We start from the raw sequence: 18,329 nt of genomic DNA, 5'->3' as shown, positions 1-18,329 counted from the left end.
GTCTAGACCCCGCGGGCTCAGGCAATCCACTCACCTCAGCCTCCCAAAGGCGCGGGATCCCAGGCTGAGCCACCGAGCCCGGCAGATTGGGTAATTTTAAAAGGGTGTAAATGAGGTTTAAAACTATTTGATTGCCAGAAAATCTCAATTATCCTAGAACAAAGTTTGATGGCTGTAATCTCCTTAATCAAGTGAACTATGTCAAAGTTTGTGCCTTAGATATGCCATGGATGTCATTCTGAATAAAACATGTCCAGGACTATACAAGTTACCTTATCTAGGAACAACAGTGCTTAGAAACTTGGCTACAGACAAAACTTCGTTGGGGAAGGAACTTGACAGACTTTAGCCTTTGATATAATTTTTCTCTTACAGTGCCCTGGACTCCATTGTCACAATAAAGTAGGTTGCTATCTCAGCCTAAGAAACACCATCATTGTTGACACTGAATATTTTCACGATATACCTTTATGATATACCATGAAATGACTGATTTTTTTCACTTACAAGATCAACAGTGATAAGTCAGGGGCTGCCAGGCTCCCTGACGGGTTATGCATGCCTGCCTGCCTCTATGACGTGGGGCTTTCAAGAGTACCCTTAGTACTAGAGGGAGACAAAGCCCCTGAGCCCACCCATCCCATAGACGTGGACTATCTATCATAAATAAACTCACTGATTGGGAATGATTTGTTAGGTAGCTACAGTAAGTAGCACACAGGAATACCACCCACCCCTGTTTTGTAAAAAACATAAATGAAAGTATGATTGTTAGATTAGAAAGAGCTTAGTACATACATTTCAAAGTTCTGATTGATTCAGCAAATTGTTTCAAGACCATTAGTAACAAATAGTCACCACTTTCAATTAAACAGAGCAAATGTTAAAAGAGTACTTATTTACTTTGTTGATTGGATTATTTTAAGGGCCATGGCTTGCTATGCATTGAATGCACCCATGAATAAAGTTATCCATTAATTTCCTCGTCAGGATAAAGAAATCAACCATCACGCTAACCTAAGGTCCATGAGAATTCTAGCAAAACTCATTATCAAGTTGCTTGTTCTCTCCAGTCCTTCTCCACCTAATCCCTTGAACCCCTTCGATGAGGCATTCAGTTCCTCAATGCCCAGTCAGCTCCTATCAAAGTCACTCATGACCTCCACATTGCTAAATCCAATCATCACTTCTCAGACCTTATCTCACTGATCCCAAAAGTAGCGATTAACACAGCAGTTCTCTCCTTTCTTCTTGAAAGACTGTGTTGTGGTTGATTTCCAAAATGCCAAGCTGTTTCATTTCTCCACCTACCTCAACGGCCATACCATCTTAGTCTCCTTTGCAGCCTCTTGTCTCCCAAGCGTTTTTGTTTTGTTTTGAGTTGAGGTCTCACTGTGTCATCCAGGCCAGAGTGCTGGAGTACAGTGGCATGATCACAGCTCACCACAGCCTCCAACTCTTGGGTTCAAGTGATCCTCCTAGCCTCAGTCTCCCCAGTAGCTGGGACTACAGGCACGTGCCAGCACGCACACCTAATTTCTTTGATTTTGTGTCGAGATACGGTCTCACTATGTCGCCCAGGCTAATCTTGAACTGAAGTAACCCTCAGTTACTTCAATCCTGGACTGAAGTAACCCTCCTGCCTCGGCCTCCCAAGTAGCTAGGATTACAGATGCATGCCGCCACACTCAGCTGATTTTTTTTTTTGTAGAGATGAGGTCTTGCTATGTTGTCCAGGTTGGTCTGGAGCTCCTGGGATAAAGCAATCCTCCCACCTCAGCCTCCCAAAGTGCTGAGATTATAGGCATGAGTCACAACCCCCAGCCATCTCCCAAACTTTCAAACAATGAAGTACCCCGGGAGCTGAATTCTTATTACCTCTAGAACTCAGCTGCTATCTCTAATCAATCCTGGTGGCCTCATTCAGTCTTATCTATTTAAAAATACTAAACTGCCTACTCCCAGGTATTGTCTTCTATCCTAGACCTCACCTCTGAACTTCCAGGCACATATATTCAACTGCCCTGGGGATACTGAAGACTGACTTCAACCTAAAATGTCCAAAACCTGTCCTCATTCCCCCACCATACCTGCTCCTCCTATGGTCTTCAGAAATGGCAAGTGTATCCTTCTAGTTGCTCAGATCTAAACACAGGTCTTATCCTCCCTCCATCCCACCTCCAGCATATCAGCAAGCCTATCCGCTTTAGTGTCAAAACACTGATCTCCTGCCTGGATTGGCACCCCAGCTGCTGGCTGGGCTCCCCGCCGGCCCCTCCCCTCCTTCAGTCTACGCTTACTCTTGCAGCTAGGTGCCCCTTTCGAAGGTAAAAGTGCTCAAGTCACTCTTCTCCTCAGATTCCACCAATGACTCCCCATTTCACTCAGCACAAAAGCCAAGTCCTAACCAAGACCTGCGTGGCTCCAGGATGAGGTCCCCACCATTTCTCCGTCCCCCTCGGCCATTCTCTTCCCACCTGTTCCCCTCCAGCCACACACTGCTCAAAAAAAAATAAGATTTCTTTATAAACATTGTGCATTTATTCTTGCATGTTTATACTTCAGTTACTTTCAAAGTACTCTTCGTTGGATGCAATCTACCTATTGAGATGCTTTTTCCACTGCTCAAAACAGTTTTTGAACTCGTTCATTTTATGCCTTTTAGTGCTTCTGCCGTTTTTTGGTTTCACCTCTTTCACATCGGCAAAATGTTTCCCTTTGAGGAATTTTTTCATCTGGGGAATCCAAAAAAATGTCATGTGGCATGAGATCCGGTTAACAGGGAGGGTGGGGCACAGGGGTCCTGCAGGTTTGGTCCAAAAACTGCTGAACAATCAACGTGGTGTGGGCAAGTGCAATCGTAAATCACCCATCATGAAATGGGCAAACACACTGAAAGAATCTCCAAAAAAGAATTCACTGAAGCCGAACGCAGCCTCTCTCACAACAATGCTGATGTCGATGGGTTCCTAGTACACTTATCTAGTGAGAGAGCCTGTACTATAAGGGGCCTGCCCTTCAAAAGATAATTCCAGTGTTTCTGGGTCCCCCCTCATGGGTTGGAAGCATCAGCCTTGGGCCTTTGCACTTCTTGGACCTTCTGCCTGAAACATGATGCCTCCAGCTACAGACACAGCGTAAGGATACAATTTTACCATCTCAACAAGGGCATTTTGGGAAGGAAAAAGGGGACTGCTTAAATTACACCAGGACAGGCCCAGCTCGGTGGCTCAGCCTGTAATCCCAGCACTTTGGGAGGCTGAGGCGAGTGGATTGCCCGAGCCCGCAGGTTCGAGACCCACCTGGGCAACTTGGCGAGCCCTCGTCTCTACAACAAATCAAAAATTAGCCGGGTGTGGTGGCACCTGCCTGTAGTTCCAGCTACTTGAAAGGCTGAGGCGAAAGGATCGCCGGGGCCCAGCAGGTCGAGGCTGCGGTGGCCGGGAGTGTGCCACTGCACTCCAGTCTGGGAGACAGAGTGAGACTCCAACTCAAAAAAAAATAAATTGCACCAGAACAAAAGGTGCAAACCCAGACTCTCCCAGACCAAGTAGGGAGTGCAGTCTCCTGTCCAGACAGCCCCAAGTTCTCTCCCTGCAAGTTGGCTCCAACATCGTCCTATTATTTGAGTGCGGTGGCTCACACCTGTAATCCTAGCACTTTGGAAGGAAGAGATGGGAGGATCGCTTAAGCCTAGGAGTTTGAGACTGACCTGGACAACATGATGAGACCCTGTATCTACAAAAAAATGTTTAAAAATAAAACAGCTTCTAAAAAAATCATCTTATTAGAGAGCTTTTCCCCAGCCAGCTACATAACACAGCAACCTCTCCCTTCACCCCACAAGCCATGTCTCTAATCTTGTTCCCATTCCTCGATAACACTTACTACTCACCCATAAGAAAACATCATTTCTAATGGTCTCTCCGCCCTTTAAACACAAGTGCTTTCACAAGATTAAAAGGATTATAAGTTGAACATGCTAAAAATAAATCAGGAAAAAATGGTTCCGGCAACATTTCTAGTATACCACAATCTTACCACCTTCACAAAAAGATGTTGATAAGCATGTCTAGTTATAAAGTAATCTTGCCAAGTAGGCAAACAGTATCAGGAACTTATTAGCAGGAGGGTGGGGAAAAATGAAGGCAATTTTCTACCAAATATTTTAGCAACACCCTTGAAGAAAAGAACACTTCATGATCTTCAAATGTCACTAGGATAAAAAGAGAGAGCTTGTGTTAAGGGCTGGACACTCAGGAAAGAACACACAACAGGTGGGAGCTTTCACTACCAGAGAGGCCACTTAGTATTCTGGTTAAAACACATGACCCACATTTTGTGTGATAAAAATCGCATAAACAATACAAGCATCCTTAAACATGTCTTTTCAAAGTGCTCTCTCCATATACAAAAAAGCCCCTGTCATGTCCCACATGAAAACATCACCTTTGTCTTGTGACTATGCCTGTGCTCATGCGTGTTCAAGCACTGGCATGCTTTAAACATGTTTTAGGTGGCTTACCAGGGCACCACCTGACGTCAGAGAAAAGATCCCATTGGAAAACTGGACGGTTGTAAAAGAAAAACTAAAAATAGTCACTGTGACTTACTAAGAGAATTTACTATGGGACAAAGATCTTTCTAAGCACAGGGAACAGGAGTTTAACCCCGTCGGCATCCCAGAGACTGTCTCTTAGCCGTTATGTCATCTTTCGTTCCCTTGAAGCCTGCCACCTGTTAAGTCCTTTGTCCTGAGACCAAGGACAGAAACAAATAGTAACCTTCTGTGTGGCCCACAAGAGGTTCGCAGTCACGTTCTCTGTCATTACAAAGCACTGTAAAGAATCCATTGAGTGTTAGCGGTCCCGCTTTATTGGAATCACCCACAGCAGTGAGGACCTGTGGCCTTGTGTCTTCCTGATTCTCACTCCCTGCTCACCGTGAGTTGACTGACTTTCGGTCTCGCTTTCCATCTTCTTACACATCCATCCCTGTATTACAGGGACGGGAAGGCTTACGGCCACATTTCTCAAGTCCTCACCAGGGTTCTGGGTGGATCCTATGAACAAGATGCTTTCGCTTGGGACTGGGAAGATGGGGAGGAGATGATGGTTCCTGTTTACGCAGGGGACGTATTCCACATTCTACCATCTGGTCCCAGCTTCACAGATGTGTGGGAGCTGGGCCACGGGCAGTGGCTTCCTGGAGTTGCCTGGGTAAGGGCAGTCATGTTCTGACCCCCAGAACGAAAGCTGCAGACACGTGAACCTGAAGCCTGGCTGGGGCTTGCTGATTTCCACCCCTTCAGCCTTCCAAGAAGGCAGTAAGCCCCTCGTTTCCTGTTTCAGGTTCCTTTCTACTTGAAATTCGCTTCTGTGTCAGTTGCTAACATCTCTGGGTCTCAAACTCGCCCTTCTATTTAGTCTATGACACTGGAACTGGAACACTACAAGCCATGTCCCAACACTATAAGCTGGCTCCCTGCTGGGCTGGGGAGGGTTGGAGCGGGGAGGAGGAACAGAGACAAGAGAAATACACACCAACACACACTCTCCAAGTCTAGAGACAAAAACAGAAACTTTCTCCTTTCTGTTTGCCTCCTGGGGTCTTCCTGTCTGCTTCCAATTCCCTTGAGTCTCTTCTTCAACCAAGCAGTGGGGATGGTGGTTTCAATAAAACTTTATTTGCAGAAACAGCTGTTGGGGCAGCCCTCTCTTGAGGGTTGTTGTCAGCCGGCCCCTGCCCTGGAGTTTTTTTTTATTACACTTTAGTTATCTAGTTGCAAATGACATACTTAATTGGCAATTTTTTTTTTTTTTTGAGTCGGGGTCTCACTGTGTTGCCCAGGCTGAAGAGCAGTGGCAAAATCAAGACTTCACCACAACCTCAAACTCCTGGGTTCAGGCAATCCTTTTGCCTCAGCCTCCCGAGGAGTTAGGACTACAGGTATACACCACCATACCTGGCTAATTTTTTAATTTCTTTGTAGAGATGAGGTCTCGTTATGTTGCTCAGGCTGGTCTTGAACTCTTGGGCTTAAGCAATCCTCCCACCTCAGTCTCCCAAAGACCTCATCTCTACAAAGAAATTAAAAAATTAGCCAGGCATGGTGGTGTATACCGGTAGTCCTAACTAACAATTCTTAACATTGAACTACTCTGTTGAAATAACTGATGTGGTTTTTATCTCTTAAGGAGGACTTAGCTGTCATCATTCCCTGCACTGAACTCTGACTGTTACCATAGTTGGTATGAGAAGAGGTTCTAAGAATCAGTCCAAAGGTGGGAAACGCATTAATCATTTCACTGGGTTGGATTTAAAGGCACTGAAGACCTCATTGAAGACCTAATCATTAATGAAAAAAGAAGGTATTTGCTGTCTATGGCAAGCAGGACCAAAACAGTCATGGAAGTGATCACCTATGATCTCCTTTCTTCCCCTTTGCAGTGATGTTCCTGTCTCTTCCTGGAACCCAGAGGTGAATCAGATGCTGTATTCTGGAATCCTTCTCTCCTGATCCAGCCAAGTTCCCCTGGATTCTCAAAATCAGAGACAACTGGCCAAGCTCTAGGAGTAAGAAGTTATTTCAAAAGAAAACTCCAAGTGATGCAGACCTTTAAACTGGAAATTAGTACTTATCAAAGGTGTCTTGACAGAGGCAGAATGGATTACTCACATTCTGCCTTGAGGCACGATAAAGTAACTGGTATCCCAGATATATGAACAGCTAAAAACTGGAAAATGTATATGAAACACACTGCTTTCAGACATTGCATAACAAGCAACACAGGATGATGATCCTTGGAAGAGAGGTTTATGAGTCATATGACAGCTGAGGCTTTCTGAAGGGGGGTACTTTCCATATCAGGCTTCAGAGAAGAGAAGCCCAAACCCAGGATGCTGATCTCACTGCTATGAGAAGACAGAGATTAGAGTTGGAGTTAGAGATGCTAGGTGTTTGGGAATTACAGAGCAACATACTGGACAGAAAGGAACTACACAGAAAGAGCTTGAGTAATCTGCAAAGGTCCCCTTGTGTTCCTAAGCAAGCACTAGGTTATACATCATGAATAGGGTGAGACAACATGAGATTTGAGAGGGGAAAAAACCAAACTAACCAGGTGTGTGTGTGTGTTGTTTAAAAGAAAACCATCAGGGCTGTAAGATGAACAAATTTCCAGAGCATACACAAGATTAAGAGATATTTAAGTTCCAACCATCCACAATGGAAGAACTGTAGTGAGCACCTAGGATCTTAGATGGCAGCACCAAAGGGTTGTAACTTGACAGGAAAGCCAAAGTAGTTTCAGAGTAAAGGCTACTCCAGACTCACGAGGATCTGCCTGCCAAAACTCAATACTCTCTAAAGAAAAACAACAGAAGCCAGACACTCAAGAAAAAATATGGATAATCAGCACACAATTAAAAAATTACTAGAAGGCAAAATAACAGAAACATGTGACCTGTAACCAAGAGAAAAGATTAGCAAATAGAAACAGACCCATAAGTAATAGAGAAGTATAACATAGAAAAAGTTTAAAAGAGCTATCATAAATATAATGAAAGATTTAAAGGAACTCATGAATATTATAAAGAGAAATGAAAGAACCAAAAGGAATCACTGCAGCTGGGAGAAAACAATATTTGACAAGTGCAAGTCCTGCATAATGAACACTACAAAATACTACTGAACGAAATTAAAGAAGAACTAAGTAAATGAGAGCTGTCCCATGTTCATGGATTGCAGATTGTAATGCTATTGAATGTCACATTTCATTAAATCTGTAAGTAAATGTAAGGGAAATCTCCATAAAACCCCAATAGGTTTTTTGGAGAAATTAACCAGATTCTAAAATGTATACAGAAATGCAAACACCAAAACAATCTTGAAACAGAACAAAGTTGGAGGATCTCAAGACTTGTTGGATAGCTACCATATTTAAAACAGTGTGAAACTAGGTGTGAAGAGAGATATGTACAGGAACAGAATAAACTAGAGGGTCTAGCAAAAGAGTCACATATATGCTCAATCTATTTCCAATAAAGACACAAGATATTTCAGTGTGGAAATAATAGTACTTTTCAGAAACAGTGCTGTTGAGACTAGATATCTATATGGGATATAAACTGGACCACAAGCCTTACCCCATATCATGCACAAAAACAAATCACAGACTTAAATTTATAAGCTAAAACTATAAAACTCCTGGAGGAAAACATGGGAGGAAATCTTCCAGTCCTAAAGTATATATATCTTAGACCACCAAGGTTCTAGTCAAACCAAATAAATAAAAAAATAAGAAGAAACTGAAAAAGAAATTAGACTTCAACAAAATAAAAACACCTATGCTCTTCAAAAAATATTTGCATTCGTATTCTATTGCTATGGAACCCATTAACACAAACTTGGCTGCTTAGAACATCATGCACGTTTATCTGTTTCTGTGGATTGAGAGTCCAGGCACAGCTTAGTTGAATCTGCTGCTCAGGACCTCCTCACAAGGATATAAAAAGCTATTGGTCATGCTGGGGTCTCACTTGAAGGCTTGGCTGGGGAAGAACCTTCTCCCAACCTTCCTCAGGTTGTTGGCAGGATTCAGCTCCTTGTGATTGTAGGACTGAGGTGTTCATTTTTTTGCTAACTGCAGGCAAGGGCCACTCTGAGCTCCTGTCTCTAGTTTCTTGCCACACAGCCTTCTCACAGTTAGGCAGCTTATTTCTTAAAGTCTTCAATGGAGAAAACTCTTACTCCAGTCTGCTAAGATGGAGGCTTATATAATGCAACATAATCAAGGAAGTGACATTCATCACCTTTGCTGTATTCAGCTAGTCAAAAGTAAGTCTCAGGCTTCACACGTACTCAAGGGGAAGAAATCAGGCAAATACGTAGACATCAGGAGGCAAGAATTCTAAGGTCATCCTAAGGTCTATCTTTCCTAACACAGGTTAAAAAAAATGGATAGGCAAGAGAAAGACTGGCAGAAAATATTTGCAATATACATTCTGAAACATGGCTTATATCCAGATTATGTACAGAACTCCCAGAATTCAATACTTTAAAAAATATTTAAAACCCAATTTCAAAAATGGGCCAAAGTTTGAAAGAGACTTCAACAAAGGAAGACTTAAAAATACCGATAAGCACAAGAAAAGACACTCCACATGATCAGTCATCAGGAAATTAAAACCAGAATGAGCTATCACTCGTCCATAAATCCACTTAATCAGTACACACAAATGGCAATATTTCACAATGAGCTACAAGCAAATAAGAGGCTGTGAGCCCCAGGGACAACCCTTCTCACTTGGAACTCCACACTTCCCTCCTCCTTCCAATTTGTCCCAGACCCACTCCTAGTCAGTGTGCCAGGAGTAAGGACTGGGGTGCCCATGGAAAGCTACATGTATTATCAATAAAGTTAATTTCTTCATACTTTTTTTTAACCTAAGAAAAGAAATCACAACATTTCCCCCCTGCGTGGTAATATATCATCTAGTACCCACTTGGGGTACACACCATCTACTCACCTTGTTTCAAAACCGCTGATCTCATCTATGTTACAGAGCTTAGATGTTATTTTGGCAGCAACTGAAAAACTCAAAACACAGACACAAACCCTAATTGTTTATGGCAAGTGATGTCCAAGCCTGGACATATTTACTGAGCAAGTGAAGGACACTTGGAATCCATCTGGGTCTCGGAGATAAGCCCCTTGCTTCCCCACTTATATGAGAGATGAAGTAAGGGAAATCAGACCCAATGCTTCCATTCGTGAGTCACTTACTTTGTCCCTGCCTTGTTTGTTTAACCATCTGAGTCCTGAGGCCTTAAATGCTCAACTCGGACATTCCATTAGAGAGTTACTGTATATCTAATTTATTGCCCCAGGATTCTGCTTTTATTCCACACCTACCAAATGAAATTTTAATGAAGCTAGAAATGCCTTTCACCTGACTAAAGAATGAGCAAGGAGCAGCAGGGAGAAGAAAAAGAAGACATTAGTCAGAAAGACATCAGTCAGAAACAGGAAGTACCCCTTTGAGTATTGAACCAAAAAAGTATATCATGCTATGTTGCACCTCTGCTCAGCAGATACTGCACACACAGAAATTGTTATACTACAGATGAAGTTCAAAATTGGTTAAGGAAGAATCATTTTTAACAGAGAAGGGGAAGTCAGGCACACACCCAGAAAACCTTCTCAATTTGGCATCACGAATCACTCCTCAGTCTAGGTAAACCAGAAGTCTCAATCTGTGCTGCAAATCATATTGTGCTACGTAAAGTTAGAGTCCAGTTCTTAGACTCCAGAGAATACCTAGTATCAAGGGAAAATATATGCTCATTTCTGAATTACCTCCGGAAAAAGGAGGTCTTTTTTTTTTTTTTAAGGTTGTGGATACCTTGGGATTGGAAAACCATCAGGAAACAAGGGTGCCTCAGATACAGACACTCTGGCTATCCTCACAGGCTGTGTGGACTCAGTCAAGGGTTCTGGGAATCTCTTCTCTACCAATGTGCCATTTTGGCATACTCAGTTTCTACCTCCAAGTAACATCAACTTGCACTTGGTTCCATCTTGGCTACCTAGCCACTGCCTCATCAGCATGACTTTTAAAAAGAGGTTCTTACCGATAACTAAGAAATTATCTTAAGTGTGTTCATTCATGCATTCATTTACTGAGTACCTAATATGTGCAAAGCACTGTTCTTAAAAGTGGCGATGCTCAATATAAACAAACAACAAAAAAAAGTCAGATTTTTTTCATGGACCTTAAAAATCTAAGGGACTATAGGGAGACAACAAAATATAAATTATTTCACAACAGCAAGAAAAAAAAACAAAAGCTGATTGATAAATGGGCAAAGGACCTGAATAGACATTGCTCCAAAGAAAATCTACAAATGGCCAATAAGCAAATATAAAAATGCTCAATGTCAATAATCATTAGGGAAATACACATCAAAACCCCAATGAGATACCATTCTCAAACCCATCAGGATGGCTATTATTAAAAACAAAAACAAAAAACAGACCGGGCACGGTGGCTCTACCTATAATCCCAGCACTTTGGGAGGCTGAGGCTAGAGGATTGCCTGAACCTAGGGGTTTGAGACCAGCCTGGGCAACTTGGTGAGACCTTGTCTCTACAATAAATCAAAAAATAAGTTGAGCGTGGTAGTGCGTGCCTGTAGTTTCAGCTACTTGGAAGGCTGAGGCTGAAGGATTGATTACCAAAGTGCCACTGCACTCCAGCCTGGGTGACAGAGTGAGACTCCAACTGAAAAAGCAAACAAAAAAAAATTGGGAAAAAAAAAGCTTTGGCAAGAAATTAGAAATCTTGTCCACTGCCGGTGGGGGTATGAATCGTTGCAGTTCCTGTGCAAAACAGCATGGCAGCTCCTCAAAAGGTTAAACATGAAATTACCATATGTTCCAGCAACATCATCTCTGGGTATAAACCCCAAAAAGTTGAAAGTAGGGTCTCGAAGAGATATTTGTATACCCATTTTCACAGCAGCACTATTCACAATGGCTAAAAATTGGAAGCCACTCAAGTGTCCATTGATGGATGGATGATGGATTGACAAAATGTGGTACTGGCATACCACAGAATATTACTCAGTCTTAAAAAGGAAGGAACTTCTGTCACATGCTTCAACATGAACGAACCTTGAAAATATTATGCTAAGTGAAATAAGCCTGTCATAAAAATCACAAATACTGTATGATCCCACTCACATGAGCTACCCACAGCTGTCAAATTCATAGAGATAGACAAGAGAATGACTGCCAGGGACTGGGAGGAGGTGGAAACGGCGAGTTGTTTAATGGGGGCAAAGTTTCCATTTGGAAAAACAAAAGAGTTCTGTGGATGGATAGCGGTGACGGTTGCACAATATGAATGTACTTAATGCCACTGAATTGCACACTTAAAAGGTAGATTTCACCACAGTTTCCACACAGAAACACACACACATAGTATTTTCAATGATGGAAAGTTCTACAGGGGAAAAAGTAAGACAAGAAGGACAGGGAATGCTGGGAAGCCTGGGACTCTTGGGTAGAGGGAAGGTTTCCAAAGCACCCCAGAGTATGAACAAATTAGACTGCAGGAGATGAGGCGTAACTTGGGATTCTGGGCTTGTTCTAAGTGTGAGAAAGGGGAAGAGACGCACTGAGATGAGCCCTGAAGCATTACGCCAGAGGGTGGTGTCTTGCCAGTGATGTCTTGGAAACAGAACTTCCAGCTCTTCCCCTGACTCCTGCCCTTGGTCTTGTGAAGGGGCAGACAGTATCTTGGTGCTCACAGTAAGATTTATGGCCTTCCCAATTTGCAAGTATGGAAACCTCTAGGCTGTACCTCCTCCCTTTAAAAATATAATGAAACTTGTCATCTGCCTAGTGCTGGCATTTAAATATACTGCCAGGAAGGGTGGCTAGGGGTGCCTGCCAGCAACGAGGCCCTTGTTAAAAGTCCTGACATCGGAGTTCCTCGTTCAGCTCTTATTTTCATATCAACCTACTTCACAGGTTGCTGGTGATATTCAAATCAGCTCCTGCGGCTGGTCTCATCAGTGGCTTTTGGCCACAATGGGATGGGTGCAGGTTTACAAAATACTCAGAGAATGATATTACTCAAGTCTCCAGGAGCTGGTGGCATTGGGATGTTAGTGCATGTGTACTGCATTACTATATCAATGTAAACAACTCCTAACACTTGCGTATTGGCTTTATTTTAAGGCTTGTACTAGAAAGAAAATCCGATAGGTTGTCCTACACTGGAGTTAACCAACACCACTTAATGCAATCACAATAGGCTCTGTTAATACTTCATATATAATGATTAAAGCCAAACCAGATTAAAACTATCCCATTTAAAATGCACAGTTCTAGGTGCTGATGAGGCAATATTCCAAGTTTAACTGTTTGATGTTTAAAGATAAGGCTTTCTGACATCCGTTCATAAGTAAAAATGGAAAGTAAACATTTTATGATTTTTTTTCTTAGCAAATCATGAGCCCTGGTTATCAATCACAGCAGAAACAAATAAAGAGTTCAACACAGCTGAAGCAAATACAACATTTGAAAAATGACTTACATCCAGAGAATCCTCCTTCAATAAGATGAGGGCCATATTCTGGGACACCAGTCGGCAGGAATACCCTGGAACAGAAAAGAGACAACACGTGTGAATTTCTTATTCCTCCCGTGAGCGCACCTGTTTTCAGACGTTATTTAAATCCAACCTCCCTCCTTATGCCTGTCTGCTTGCCATGTTAAGCCTATCAGTTCAAACAGAGGAACGGGGCCAGAGGGAGAGTAAGGAGAAAGAAGTTTAAACGCGTGTTGATTCTTGCAGACAGCATGAATAGAACTGGTTGGGCATGTCTCTATAACTAAAGGTTAAAATAAATATTTATCAACTTTCTGTGGATTTTTCTTTATCCTTGTATAACATTAGGATGAGTCTTTAGATGACCTAAAATAACAGCAAACACTTTAGCAAGACAAAAGGAACTGAAAAGTGGTTCTAAATCGGCATAAATGTGCATACTGGAGCATCAGGGTCCCTTCTTTCCTTTAAAAAAAAGTAGCCAACTCTCACAACAGGCTTCAAAGGAAGATCTTGAAGGAATCACTTTTCCTGCCAAAAGTTCAAAGCAATCCCCATTTTCAAAATAAACCTGAATTGGGTTTTTTAAAAAGTGTGTTTGCATTAATAATATTCCTACTTCTCATCAATACTTCCCATATATATAGGCTGGGCACGGTGGCTCAAGCCTGTAATCTCAGTACTTTGGGAGGCCGAGGTGAGCAGATTGCCTGAGCCCACAGGTTCGAGAGCAGTCTGGGCAACTTGGTGAGACCTCATCTCTATAATAAATCAAAAATTAGCTGGGCGTGGTAGCACACACCTATAGTTCCGGCTGAGGCCGAAGGATCCCCGGAGCCCAGCAGGTTGACGCTGGGGTGGCCATGAGTGTGCAGCTGCACTCCAGCCTGGGTGACAGAGTGAGACTCCAACTCGAAAAAAAAAAAAATAATAATAATAATAAAATATATATATAGTTTTTGAGTCGGGGTCTCACTCTGTCTCCCAGGCTGGAGCACAGTGGCACAATCATGGCTCGCCACAGCTTCAACCTCCTGTGTTCAAGCTATCCACCCATGCCAGCCTCCTGATACCTAAGACTACAGGAGTGCCACCACACCTGACTAATTTTTTTAATTTTTTTGCAGAGACGGGATCTCACTATGTTGCCCAGGCTGGTCTTAAATGCTTAGGCTCAAGCAATCCTCTCAACTCGACCTCCCAAAATGCTGGAATTACAGGCATGAGCCATCTTGTCTGGTCTCATTTTTAAATGAAGTCATGTCATATCTACAAGTTAAGCAAGATAGACCCTTCTACTCTCCCTCTCAGTAGAGGAACATATTTTCTATGGCGTTCTGGGTTGTCTCCTGCTCAGGTTTTGCCCTGGGGACCACACACAGACCAAGCCAAGGGCCTCTTAGGATGCCTTCTCCAAACCACACCTTCTGTGGAAAGGCAGTGGTTCCAGCCCCTCGAAGACCAGTGGGGTCTGCCAGGGCACTGGTCTGTCTTTTCAGATCACCTTTCAGATCACCCTGTGTCCTCTCAGTGTCTTTGAGAGGGTAGGCGGCCACATGTGCTTCTTACCAGTCCCCATTCTCAATCTGTCTACTGAGAAAGGCAAGGAAGTCCTTCCACACCAAAAATCAGCCTCACAGCCTTTGGATACCCAGTTTTTCTTTGTATACCCAGTTTTTTTCTCAGCATCTTTTTTTTCTTTTTGAGTTGGAGTCTCACTCTGTCGCCCAGACTGGAGTGCAGTGGCCGCTCCCGGCCACCGCAGCCTCGACCTGCTGGGCTCTGGCGATCCTTCCGCCTCAGCCTTCCAAGTAGCTGGAACTGCCTCAGCCTTCCAAGTAGCTGGAACTACAGGCGCGCGCTACCACGCCCAGCTAATCTCAGCATCTTAAGATGAAATAAATCATCAGCTTGAAGAATTTCAACCTTCGAACAAGTATGTGATGTCAAGGAAGGGCCTTACCCAATATTGCTCCTGAGCAAGGGACAGCCTGCATTCTCCTTGAAGGACAACAAAAACTTCTTTCTCACAGATGCTATGTTTAACTAGACGAGGAGACAGGCATTGAACGAACAGACAAGAAACAGAATTGCTGTGCTCATGTGTTTAGTAACTTCCTTTCTCATCCTTAAGACCCTAATAACAGGCACAAGATGAAATTCAACAAAGACAAAAATTAAGACCCAGGACAATCAGGATGTCTATTTTTGTTTTGTTTTTTCGGGGAGGCAGTGGGAACAATACATATTTTCATTTCTCTATTTTAGAAAGTACAAAGTCTATCCTTCCTAACGACTGTCGCTTAGAATATTTTTGTAAAGCACCTGAGAGCACAAATTTTAAAGCACATTATGGCTTTTAATCCGAATGTTACTTCATTAAAGCAAAATCAAAAAATGTATAGTGCGTGCTGTTAACAATAATTATCTCAAGGGAATGAGATTATCTCTCTTGTTAAATCCCCTACATGTTGTTTTGAAAACTAAAACAAACTGAATAATTTAAAATCACAATACTACATGGGCAAATACATATTAAATCTCTAAAATTATTTTTTTAAAAAGAGAGGGAAGAAACATTTTCTACATGTTTTCAAACTCATTCAAGTCTGTATTTTAACAATAGTATGACTCCATTGAGACTCTTAGAATGCCATTAAGAGTTCTGCTTAGCAGGACCAGAAGAATCGAACTCTTTGTTTCCCATTAAAATTTTACAAATGCATTCTTCCTCCCTGTAAGTTCTGAGATTGGGTCCAGAAGGGAGGTCTACATTTTATTTTCACTTACACAAGGGGATATTGCAACTTTAATCGCTTCCCTCTATGTTAGGCTTACTCTTTCTTCTTCCCCGGAGACTTCCAGCAACTTCATGCAATGTAGACTGTTACAAATTTAGTATAACGAATGCGGAAGTCGTTTTTTATTTGAACAACAGCTGCAGAAGCAGGCTGTAATTTTTAAGCCCTAGCTTGCTGCTTTATTTGATATTTTTCAATTTAAGCAAAAACGCCATTTGACAACTGAAGCTACACAAAGATATTGTGGAAAAACTCTTAAAGTCTTTTTTGCAAGCCATGGCAGGGGAGAAAGCAATCCAAAAAGCTATTGACACTTTCCTGAATTTAAATATCCCATACCAGAGGCTTCTGAGAAGAAACAGATTAAGGTTGTTGTTGTTGTTGTTGTTAACTTGGATACTGAAGTGAGATTCTGCTTAGAGAATTATCACACAGAGCACTCGCACTAGACAGACCATGGAAGTTTAACTCAGTTCATTGTGACTTAACCAATGTAGCCAATTAAATTGTGTCAATCCAAGCTTGGCGTGCTTGATTTCTAATGTTTTTGGATAAAATGAGATCAGCTCTTGGAGAAGGGCCAGGTATGGAATGTCAATCCACACTTGTAAATTGAGGTCTAGTTCTTTAATCTCGCAATCTAACAAGACGGCCATAAAATGGCTGAGAGGAGACCCTTCGGGATTTCACTTTTTACTACAGCTGAAATTAACAGCACGCTACAAAAGGGCTTAGACCCTCTCCTACCTGGGTATAATCAACATCCAAAGAAGCCAAAATATTACAGAATCTGCAGTACTCGGGGCAGGACTTGATTTAAGAAATAAAAATATTACCAACCCAAATCTCTCAGCTCTCTCACCCAGATTCCTTTTGTCCTTTTTCCAGTAAACCACACTGCCAAAGACACCCAGATCCAGACGACTCTGGAGCCATTATTCTCAGCCAGGAATAATTTATCCTAACTAGCCATGTATCCTAAGATCACAATGACCAAGCTACCCATCCCCGGGGTTCAGCATGGTGCCAGCCCTCAAGAGTGCATTGTGGGATTCTAAATATTTTCACAGAGAATCTGGCCAATCAGGGTTGGAGTGGGTGAAAAACACTGGCAGACATCACACACAGATAGCAAAAGATGGTCTCAGGCTACTCCAGGTGGGGTCCAAGAGACCCAGTCGAGAGTCCTTCTTGATCCAGAGAACCAGGGATCCTTCTCGATCTAGATGACCCATCTACGAAGCCACACATCAGGTCACCTCTCCTGTGACTCTTTAGCCTCTCAGGAAACCTCATCCCACATCAGAACACACCGCCTCAGTCTCAGCTCCTGGGCTTCTCCAAACTGAACCACCCTTGCCTGTTCAATGCTCCGTCAGGTTGGGTTCTATTTTTCACAAATGCTCGAAGCCTCGAGTTTTAAGTCTGCCTCATCCATGAAACCTTCCCTGGTCCATTTCCTCATCTATTTGTCCTTCTGGAAAGTGACTATTGCGTGCCAAAATCGAGCGTTCAGATTTTCAGCATCCTCACACCTGTGCGACCTAGGCTAAGTCACTTCATCTCTCTGTGCCTCAGTTTCACCTTCAAAAGGGGATAATAATGCCTTCTAAATTATCCAAGGAAATTAAATAGGAGACATACATAAGGCTCTTGACACAGTATCTGGCACATGACAGGTGACATTTGCTGTCACTGTTCCAGAAGGCCGTGCTTAATATCTCCACGGCACAGTCAGTACAGGCTATTTCCTTCTCTAATTGGTCTCATAATTACCTCATGCCCCGATGGAGGGATGTGAGTCCCCCGAGTCGATCGCCAAGCCCCTGACACCAAAGCTAGCAGCAGAGAATCCGGAAATACGGGTCCGAATTTTCTGTGAAAACCAATGCTAAGATGGAAGACACTGCCATCACGCCTGGCCTCACTTGAGGATGGGGCCTTGCCTTCCTTTGAACAAGTGAGGCAATGGATTTGCAATCCTGGGAAGGGCAAGCAGTCGATATACTCACTTTTTTTTTTTTTTTTTGGAGTCGGAGTCTCACTCTGTTGCCCAGGCTGGAGTGCAGTGGCCACGGCTCACCCCAGCCTCAACCTCCTAGGCTCAGAAGATCCTTCCACCTCAGCCTCCCAAGTAGCAGCCTCAGCCTCCCGAGTATCTGGGATTACAGGCACACACCACCACACTCAACTAAATTTTTTAAAAATTTTTTTGTATAGAGGAGATATCACTATGTTGCCCAGGTTGGTCTTGAACTCCTGAGCTCAAGCAATCCTATGACCTCGGCCTCCCAAAGTGCAGGGATTACAGGCACGAGCCACCGCACCCAGCTAACTTACTCACTTTTTAAAACCAAACTTCAAAAACAATCTGTATGTACCCCCATTACATCATGTTGTATACCT

The 18,329-nt window shown here is 42.9% G+C and overlaps 1 protein-coding gene across 2 annotated transcripts in view; it reads right to left on the bottom strand.

Moving 5' to 3' along the window:
* The window catches only part of LOC103260518 (phospholipid-transporting ATPase IB), a 549,519-nt gene that overhangs the window by 421,465 nt on the left and 109,725 nt on the right, over positions 1 to 18,329 (bottom strand). For both annotated transcript variants that reach the window (XM_008058151.2, XM_021712400.1), the window contains exon 23: positions 13,108 to 13,172. In XM_008058151.2, coding sequence (XP_008056342.1) covers positions 13,108 to 13,172 — 65 coding nt within the window. The remainder of the gene's footprint in view (positions 1 to 13,107; positions 13,173 to 18,329) is intronic.

The sequence above is a fragment of the Carlito syrichta genome, unplaced genomic scaffold (assembly GCF_000164805.1).
Source record: "Carlito syrichta isolate Samal-C Ts95f unplaced genomic scaffold, Tarsius_syrichta-2.0.1 Scaffold303232, whole genome shotgun sequence".
NCBI lineage: Eukaryota > Metazoa > Chordata > Mammalia > Primates > Tarsiidae > Carlito > Carlito syrichta.
The sequence above is the reverse complement of the archived record's forward strand: the minus strand, read 5'-3'. Positions and strand labels throughout refer to the sequence as shown.